Raw genomic sequence first — 10213 nt, 5'->3', positions numbered from 1 at the left:
GGAGAGAAGGTGGGTGAAGAGGCAGCAAAGCCGCAGGAGATATGAACTAAATTGCTCAACGTGGGTGTAGCATGGATTAGGCCTTTTACAGCAAGCCCTGCCAGCAGGGAACTGGTGGATATACTCTCGGCCACACTCAGCTGGACTCTGGGGAGCCCAAGACGGGTAAGACGCGGTCCCTGGCCCGAGCAGCTGGTGGGAGAGCCGCAGGGTGGAGACGTGAGGCCACGAGGCTGAGCGCTGTGAAGGCGGTGGGCACGCACGGCGTGCCGGGGCCGCCTGGCTTCGTAGCGGGGGAGGTAACACTGCGACACCCCGCAGACGCTGCTAGCCGGGGTCTCGGGCCCGCGTGCGCCGGATCTTCTGCCCGTTGGGGAGTGCGGGGGCGCGGGCGCGAGGTGAGCCAGCGCAGGCGCGCACTCCCTCCTCCGTCCCCACCGAGTTCCCGGCGCGTGCGCGGGGCCGAGGCCGAGGCCTGCGCGCCGCCCGGCCGCCTGCACTGCGCGCGCGCCCACCACGCGTGGGAGGCAGCGGGAGGGGCCCGGCGAGGTCCGGAGCGGCGCGGCGGGAGGCTCCGTGGGCAGCCACGGGAGACAGCGCCGGCGGGAGCGCGCCTCTCGGCCTTTCCTCCGCGCCCCCGCGTCCCCAGCCGGCCGCTCCGAGAGGACCCGGAGGAGGCAGGTGGGCCGGGGGCGCGCGGGGCCCCCCGGGCCGCGGGCAGGCAGGCGGCGGGGTCGGGGCCGGGGGTGGGCGGCCCTGGGGGCCCGCGGGGAGGTCGGTGGCCCCGGGAGGGTCTCGCAGAGGCGCTGGGGGCTGTGGAAGCCCCGTGGCCGCCTCCAGTGGGCACCGGTGTCACCGACCGCGGGGAGGCCTTCTCGGGGCGGTGCGGCCCACCCGGCGGGGATGGGGGCTCCTCGTGGCGGTCGCTGACTGATGGCCCAACTTTAGGATGAGGGGCGTGGGGTGTGCGGGACCCGGCGGCGGACCTGGGCTCTGGCCCACGACCCCGCGGCCGCCCCAGTAGTCCCCGCACGCGCAGTGGCTTTCCAACGCGGCCTCTTCCCATTTCTCACTTGACTCCCCTTGCACATTAAATTGTCGAGAAATCTTTGGCCCTTGGGTCTTCAAAGTTAAACCAAATGGCTGTCCTTGCAGTCCTTGGCTACCTGAGGTCCCTTAATTCTGAACCAGCCGCACCTGGGAGGGGAAGTTGGAAGGAGCGCTGGAGCTGAGCCCGCATCCTTAAGGATTCCGTTCACGGCTTATGATGGTAGCGCTTTGAATTAGATGTCATGCTGTTCACGTCATCCAGACGCTGGTTTTCAGCTCTGTTCTGAGACAGTGTTTTGATATAGATCAGAGGATGATGTTCTTACGGAACAGTAACTTGCTGTGTGTTCTGAGATACTAGACTGTGTTCATATTGTAGCACCGTCATCGTGTAAAACGGCACCTTTGAAAGATTTCAATAAACACCGTCCTCCTTAGGAACATCCGCCAGCACTTAAATTGTACTTCACTTTCACTTTGACGTTTGTTGTTTGTGAATCTTGTGCACAATTTAAAGTGAGTCGTCTAAACAGCACAGGATCGGGTGGTGCGGGGCATGGAGCAACTAGGGAGGAAAGCAGAGACTTGAACCTGGTGGAGTCTAGTTGGTCTGCGTTTTTGTGTTGGAGAACCATCCTGGTTCCAGCTTATTTTGTTATCGTAAATATGATGCATTTTTAAAATGCTTTCATCTGATACGGACTATCTGGACTGTAAGATTGAGTCTTGCTATGCATGGAATGTGTTTACTTCTGTTTTGTAGAAGATTTAGCCCATGGTATACTATTTGTAGGATTCATTTCAGACATTTTGTGTTTACCACATGCAGTCCCACCGGAAAGGGCTTTTAAAAAAGTGACCTGTGTTGTCTTTTATTGCTTATGACAACTCCAATTTTGGCACGTATTTGAAACTAGTGATCTTTATATAAAACCGACTTCACTCTTTCTCCCTGTTCAAACCTACAAACTCTGGTTACTTTTAGGTTTACTGCTCCTTTGTTAATTATTTATAATGAACTATGGAGCTATGGGCTTGCTTTAGTGTGTTAACCATTATTTGTGTCTTGTTTCAGGCATTTGCATATTGTTTTCTCCTCTGGAGAGTGATCTGCACTGTTTTCCTTCAGTGCTGTTTAGAAGAGCTTTAGGAAACCAGGAACATGTTCTTTTTGCATTGCCCAATATGGTAGCACTAGCCACACATAGCTTTTGAGCGCTTGAATGGGGCTAGAGCAGTGGAAGAACTGAAATTTTAATTTTTAAAAATTTTCTTTTCCTTTTTTCTTTTTTCTTTCTTTCTTTTTTTTTTTTTTTTTTTTTTTTTTTTGAGACAGAGTCTCGCTCTGTTGCCCAGGCTGGAGTGCAGTGGCCTGATCTTGGCTCACTGCAGCCTCTGCCTCCCAGGTTCAAGCAATTCTCCTGCCTGAGTCTCCCAATCTGCTGGGATTACAGGCACCTGCCACCACACCCTGTTAATTTTTGCTGTGGGGTTTCACCATATTGGCCAGGGTGGTCTCAAACTCCTGACCTGAGGTGATCTGCCCATCTTGGCCTCCCAAAGTGTTGGGATTACAGGCATGAGCCACTGCACCTGGCCAGTTTTTAAATTAATTTAAATAGTCACATGTGGCTAGTAGTTAGCTGGTCAGACGCTACAGCTTTAACTTATTAGTCTCCAGGAAGCCTTCATTGATCCTCTTAAATCTGTGCTCTCATAGGACTCGGCTCTCCTTGGTCATAGCACTTACTACTTTCAGCTTTCTGGTAGGAATCAGCACTAGGCTGTAATCTACATGAAGGCAAGGACAGATCTGGTTTCCTTACCGTTTCATAGCTTAGAACTTAGTAAGAAAAACTGAATAAATATTTGTTGAATGCATAAATAGCTTTTTCAGGGCAAGTATTTCAATTTTGAATTATCTCTAGGGCCAGCTAAGTGTCCAGTACTGTAAATACCTGTTTAGTAGATTGTACAGATGTTATGTAGGTAGCAAATAAAAAGATCATGGGAGTTATGCTTTAAATACTTACGTGGTGAGATTGGAATCTCAGGAGAATGATGACTCATAACAAAGTATTATAGGAAATTGAATGAAAGGGCCTCATGCTTCCAGCTAATGTAGACACAGCTTCGGTCTCCTATTAGTTGAACAACTCAAGGATGTTCTTGAACCATATCTCAAATCTGAAGTCTCCTGGCTTCAGTAAGATTCTTTCATGGGGTCCAGACAGTCCTGAACCAGCCTGAAGATGCTAGTGGACATCCCCATTTATTACTGCTGTGTGTTAAAGCATGGACCAAGGAATCTTGGAAAAAAAAAAATCACAAGGTGTTTGAGCTGCTAGCTTTTGCTAACAGCTAACTTGGAGTGATGAGTAGGATGAAATTCCTGTAGAAATCAGAGTTTGGGGAATTTGATTCTAGCTATTGTTAGTATCAGAGGCACCTGTTTTTTAGACAGTTGATTAGGGCCAATTTTTTTTTTTTTTTTTTTTTTTTTTTTTTTTTTTGAGACAGAGTTTTGCTCTTCTTGCCCAGGCTGAACTGCAGTGGCGCGATCTTGGCTTACTGCAATCTCCGCCTCCCGGGTTTTCAAGCGATTCTCCTGCCTCAGCCTCCTGAGTATGGGATTACAGGTGCCTGCCACCATGCTAATTTTTTTGTATTTTTAGTAGAGATGGGATTTTTGCCATGTTGGTCAGGCTGCTCTCGAACTCCTGACCTTGGGTGATCCACCTGCCCTGGCCTCCCAAAGTGCTGGGATTACAGGTGTGAGCTACCGTGCCTGGCAGGGCCAAATTTTTTTTTTTTTTTTGGGCTTACTTTATAATCAGTTATCACCAGTTAACCATAGTTGGATTTGGAATGGAAGTATGTACTCAGTCCAGATCAGTATACTTAGACATTTGACCAAGAGTCCAAGTGTCATAGGTCTTCAGATCCAGGAATTGCTTTTAGGAAATGAATCTGAGACTATAGGAAGTTTATAGGGATACATAGTTTCCTTTGGTAGGACAAAAGGTAGAATGTTAAGTTTTTCATGAAGATAAGGAAATGTAACTAGGGAAAAATGCAACAAAGACAAAATACAAAGAATGTTCACTGCATTGGTCAGGTAATATTGTAGCTTCTCTGGACTTGAAGTATCTAATATGTAAAAGAATGAAGCTGGTTACCTCTGATTGCATGAATGTTCTTTCCACTTTGAATCTAAGCTTTGAATATTAAAAATGTGTAACACACTATTCTAGCCCCTGTGGTAACTGATAGTTGTGTAAGATACAGTTCGTATCTTTGAGGATCTCAACAGTTTACAAGGAAATGAAAGGTGCTCTGGGGATCACTTAAAACATTTTTTTTTTGAATGAGAAACTCCACCCTTTGAAAGGGAAGTCATGTGGTGACTCCTCTTAACCAACTCAGACAGATATCCACTGAGTCGCTTTGCTGAAGAATTAAGAGTATAAAAACATGTCTGAGTCCCAAACCGTAATTATAGTCAGATTAATTTTCCTAAAACAGCTTTAATCATGCTATTCTCTTTTCAAAAAAATCAGTTGTTTCCCAGTGCTCATGAAAGTAAGTAGTTTGGTCTGTGATTAGGCATTTGCTCCTCAGTATAGCCCTAAAAAGCCCTTACAGCCTCACCTCTGACTGTTTTCCTAGCCATGTCGCAAGTTCCAGCCCTACTGTTCCTTTAATGGGATCCCCTTTTACATTTATACCTATTCATCATTCCAGACTCATCGCAGATGATACCTTCTTCACCATTTATGATTCTTAGAAGCTCCCACTGCAAATGTTCCTGGTACTTATGTGATGGAGCAGATCCCATTCTGCCTCATAATCTATGGTTATTAGTGGTATTTTATTCACCTTAATAGATTGTAAGCTATCTAACAAGCACGGACCATCTGTTAACTCATTTTCATATTCACTGAAACATCTAGAATAGTGCCCTGTATGTAGTGGTTCCTTAATAAATACTTACTACTGTTTGGAATTGATAGCATTTGAGGAAGATCACCATTGCTATATAACACTAATTCCATGAACTTGTCATTTTCCTATTTATGTGGCAAGGTTAATGTCAAAATGCTTCTGAGTATTCGGTGGTAAGTAATTTTAGCATCCAAGAAAATGTGAATATCTTAAAATAGTGACAACTAGATTAGGTTACCTAAGATCTATGTCCATATAAGCATACGATTTTTGAGGAAAAAGTAAGCCTCCTACTTTTTACCAGTTCCTGCCAGTATTAAGAAAACATGAATCAAGTTGGGAAGACAACAGTGAGCTCAATGAAATGACTGTTTTATTGTACTGGGGCACTGATGGTAAGGATAGTTATGTTAGACACAGGGTTGGTTAAGTAGAACAGAGCACACATTAAGTAATAGCTAGTATGGTGTTATCTATTACCAGATCAAGCTATCGATTGCCTATTTTTATTCTGTGCTTTTTACTGAAACAATCTAAACTCATTTTTAATTTAGTTTTATATTTTTTTGCTTACATTTTAAAAACAGGGATTCATGATAGTTCAGATTGTAAAGATCTGATACAAAAGAAACTGGAAGGCTTTTAGTTTCATAAGTTTGGTTTTATTAGCAGTTTCTCTGCTTTCTACATCATTTCTGAGATGTAGGCTAGGGTGTAGTACAAAGTCTAATTTAGAACGAATTTATTCTAAGCATTCATGTTGTCTGGGAAAAAGAGGTAATATAAGCCCCGTGCTTTAAAAGACATGGCTTCCGTCTTCAGCCAGGATAGAACTCACAGACCCTCGGACCTTGTTAAGTCGAACAATCTTAGTAAACTCTTAGATTTGTAAGAGTGACGTGATTAATTTTCAGTCAAGTTTTCTGGGATAGAAAATAATGGAAACATTTTAAGGTAGATTATTTTCATGTGATGAGCACATGGCATGAGCTATTGGATGACAAATGATGTGACTTGTGCCAGCATTGTGGGAAGTTCAAGATTCATCTACAAGGGTTAATATGCCCTTGTTTGTTACATGAGTAGGAGGATTTCACCCATTTAGATTAGCTCAGCATTTAAAAAGTGTTTTCACCTATTATAGCTTATTCCTCTTGAGCTTTGTCTAGAAAGATTACATGCGCTGCCGACTGTATAAGAGGCGGTGTGAAGCAATGTATGCCTTTTAACAACGGTTTTGCCAAAAGGAATTTTTTCCCTTTCGTAAAAGATCCTTGCTGAAAATGTCAGCAGATTTGACATCAAAGAACTTTTAGGCTTTTTGTGATTGAAGGCAGTCATTCTAGGTTGCATACAAATAAAGTAGAAACACTTTTTTTTTTCTTTTTTATTATAGGTGGCTTTCTAGAAGATGACCATAGAGGACCTTCCAGATTTTCCATTAGAAGGAAATCCTTTGTTTGGAAGATACCCATTTATATTTTCTGCTTCTGATACCCCAGTTATCTTTTCCATTTCTGCAGCACCAATGCCTTCAGACTGTGGTATGTGAAGTAGCTGTGCTTATTTTCTGAGAACTGGTAACTTCTCTGTTATGCCTTTTTTGTACTCATAGTTTTTCTTAGAACCATTTTTGTGGTTCTCATAAAATTGCTAAAGTTTTCCTTTTTCAAAAATACAATTGCTTATTGCTTTTTCTGCTTCTTAAGCTAAATGCTTTATTTCTGCTGTCAGCATTTATATTATGTTAAAATGTTCATTTTAAGCATCATGATGGATTTAGAGGACTTTATTTTTAGAATGCAATGGTGCTTAGCCATCTAGCATTCTTCTGTTATTGATGTATTTATTTTGGTTAAATATACTGACATGCTAAAAAATCCATGTACTTCGGCAAAGAGGGTAAGAGACCCTTCCCTGGAATGTGAAATGAGATTGGTTAACGTTTAAATTGGTCCATTTACATCTCCTCTGTAAAACGTTAATTTAGAAGCATTCCACTTTTCATCTATTTAGGCTTATTTCTCCAGAACCATAATAAAAGAGAACCAGGAGATAAATTTGATAGAATTGTTAAATTTCCAATTTAGAGTTTTTCAAGTAAAATGTTGGTTCACCATTTCAAATTGTCTTTGGAGGTAGAGATAATACAAATTTTAAATATTAGTAGATATAAAGTTATTGGATTGAGAATTTGTCCTTTTAGTCATACTCATTGTAGTACAGTAATTCCTCATCTCCAAGTATCTTTTGTTGTTGTTGTTGTTGTTGTATTCAGATTCTATCCCAGCTTACCTAGACCAGTTATCAGAAGTATCATATAAAACCTGTACCTTGATCCTGGGAGTTATTTGCAGGTTTTGCAATAATTGACTGGGCTTATTTTCAGATACAACAAAATCAGTTATGCAGGGGAAACTTTGAACCTTGTGCATTGTCCCTTATGTATGATACTTGTCTCACTCCATCTTGACTTCTAATTGTCTTATTTTCGTTCCTATATTGTAGCGCTTTGGGATGGAGAACAATCATACTTTATTTTTGTTTATCTCAAAAAGGCTAATATAGTCATTTGTTATTAGTTGCTCAATGATTGTTGAATAAATACATTGAATGAAAGGTGATAATGGATATTGACCCTTTGTGTAACTGAAATTAAACATTGAAACCCCATCTCTACTAAAAATACAAAAATTAGCCAGGCATGATGATGTGCACCTATAATGTCAGCTACTCAGGAGGCTGAGGCAGGAGAATCACTTGAACCAGGAGGCAGAGTTTGCAGTATGCTAAGATCGTACCACTGCACTCCAGCCTGGGCCACAGAGTGAGACTTTGTCTCCAAAAAAAAAAAAAAAAAAAAGCATTGTAATCTTAGAATTACAGGTTCATAGACTCTTATGAACCTTTCCCTACTCACCTTCCTGTGTAGAAATTGTATTTTCAGGATCTCTGTCAGATAACCATTTAACCCCTTGCGTGTCTTTAATAGTGGGAAACTAACAAAATAGTCAATTTTATTGTTAAAAAGCTTTAGTTGTAATAAAACTGTGTTTGTATATTGACTCAGAATTGATCTCCCTGAAATTTTGGCCAATTCTAGTTTGATACATGGCACAAATTCTTTTATAGGATAGCCTTTAAGTATTTGCAAATAGTTTGAACATTTTAAGTTAGTCTGAACCTCCTTAGGCTACACATTTCTGGTTCTTTCACCAGTTTCTCATTGTCAGGATTTCTAGACCCTTTTCTTCGTAGTTGCTTTGTTGGTACACTGGTCAGCGTCCTCTTGAAAAGCAGCATACATAATTGCATTTATTGAGCAAGTATTTATTGAAGGCCTCTTGTGTGCTAGGGACTGTCCTGGATGCTGGAAGTATCAGTGACCAAGACAGGTCTTCTAGTAGGGAACACAGTAAACAAACAAATGGATAGACAAAGCACAAATAGGTCATAATGAATTCTGTGGAAGAAAGAAACAGGGTGCTGTGATGGAGAACAATGGGGCCAAGGCAGCTGCTTTAGATGGGGTGGTCATTCGGAGAATCAGAAGAGGCTGGCTGTGAGAAGAGCCTGGAAAGAAGTGTTCCAGGAAAAAAAACAGAAAAGTAAAGGCACAGTGTTGGGGGAAGATCTTGGTGTATCCTAAGAATTAATGGAAGGCCTCTGTGGCTGAGAAGCAAAGTGATTAATGGCAGAGTGGAAGGAGACGGAATTGGAGAGTAAGGCACCGGCCTGGTCATGTGGGGTCATGTAGGCCCCCATAAGGAATTTTTATGTGATAACAACTAATGAGCGTAAAACCAAGAAACAAAAAGAAACCAGTCCACAGAAATCAGAGTTGAGACATGTGACACGGTGTTGACTCTCAAGGTGATTACCCTGTAAAACTATGTACTGTTCTTGCACAACTGTTTTTTGAATCTTTTGCCTTGAAATGCCTTCAGAATCAGTTTATGCAGAACACACATTATATACATTATAAATATCACAATACCTTATATTTTGCTTAAAAATTGAATTATCTGTTAAATTTAAATAATATAAAAAGTCTCATTTACCCATGTAGTTACTGTTTCTAGTGCTCTTCATTCCTTTGTGTAGGTCCAGATTTCCATCTGGTACCATTTCCTTCTGCCTGAGGCACTTCCTTTAATGTTTCTTACGGTGCTGGTCTGCCAGTAATGAATTCTTTCAGCTGTTTTATGTCTGAAAACATCTTATTTACCTTCTTTTTTTGAAAAATATGTTTGCTGGGTTTAGAATTATAGGTTGGTAGTTTTCTTTCAGTACTTGAAAAATCTTGCTCTGCTGTCTTCCCATTTGCATTGTTTCTGCTGTCATTTTTGTTTCTCTAGATGTAACATGTCTTTTTTTTTGGCTGCTTTAAAGAGTTTCTCTTTATTTTGAGCAATTTTACTATTATGTGCTTAGGTATATTATTTTCTGTGTGTTCTTGTTCTTGGGGTTGGTTGAACTGCTTGGATCTGTGGGTTTCAGTTTCCATTAAGTTTGGGAAATCATTAAAAAAAATTTTTTTCTGCTTCTCTCCCTTTTCAGATACTGTAATTGCATGTTTGTTATAGACTGCTTGAAGTCCCACAACTCACTGATTTTTTTAATATTTAAACTTGTTTTCTCTTTATTTTGGTTAGTTTCTATTACTGTATCTTCAAGTTCATTAATCTTTCCTTCTGCAGTGTCTAATTAGCTGCTGATTTTATCCAGTGCAGTTTTCATTTCAGATGAAGTTTTCATCTCTAAAGTTTACTTTGGCTTTTTTTTATGCCCAGGTCTCTTCTCCACCTTTGGACATTTGGAATAGAGTTATAATGACTGTTTTAATGTCCTTCTCTATGAATTATAATATCCGTATCAACTCTAGGTCTGTTTCATTATTCCCCTGATGATGGGTCATGTTTTCCTGTTTCTTTGCATGCCTGATAATCTTTAATTGGATGCCAGACATTGTGAATTTTACTTTGTTGGATGCTGGATATTTTTGTACTCGTGTAAGTATTCTTGCACTTCGTTCCGGGATACAGTTTAGTTACTTGGAAATAGTTGGACCCTTTGAGGTCCTGCTTTTCTGATTTGTTAGGTGGGTCTGGAGCCATTCTTGGTCTGGAGCTAATTATTCCCTACTGCTGAAAATTCTACTCCAGGGGTCTCCAACCCCCTGGCGACAGACTGGTACTGGTCCCCCTGCCCTGGCCCC

At 41.7% G+C, this 10213-nt stretch overlaps 2 protein-coding genes across 6 annotated transcripts in view; both read left to right on the top strand.

Annotated features, from left to right (window-relative positions):
* LOC126933840 (protein FAM136A-like) overlaps window positions 1-10213 on the top strand; it is an 879973-nt gene that overhangs the window by 93107 nt on the left and 776653 nt on the right. The window lies entirely within an intron of this gene.
* The window catches only part of CLIP4 (CAP-Gly domain containing linker protein family member 4), a 95532-nt gene that overhangs the window by 18245 nt on the left and 67074 nt on the right, over window positions 1-10213 (top strand). For 2 of the 5 annotated variants that reach the window (XM_050753982.1, XM_050753984.1), the window contains exon 2: window positions 6392-6539. The exons of 1 other annotated variant lie outside the window; for it this stretch is intronic. In XM_050753982.1, the coding sequence (XP_050609939.1) occupies window positions 6407-6539 (133 nt within the window). In that variant the 5' untranslated portion in view covers window positions 6392-6406. Of the gene's footprint in view, window positions 1-319; window positions 399-441; window positions 682-6391; window positions 6540-10213 lie in introns of those variants that run through there. 2 more of the 5 variants (XM_050753985.1, XM_050753983.1) reach the window with 2 other exon arrangements.

Source organism: Macaca thibetana, chromosome 13 (assembly GCF_024542745.1).
Source record: "Macaca thibetana thibetana isolate TM-01 chromosome 13, ASM2454274v1, whole genome shotgun sequence".
NCBI lineage: Eukaryota > Metazoa > Chordata > Mammalia > Primates > Cercopithecidae > Macaca > Macaca thibetana.
Note: the sequence above shows the minus strand (reverse complement) of the source record. Positions and strands in the feature narration are given on the sequence as shown.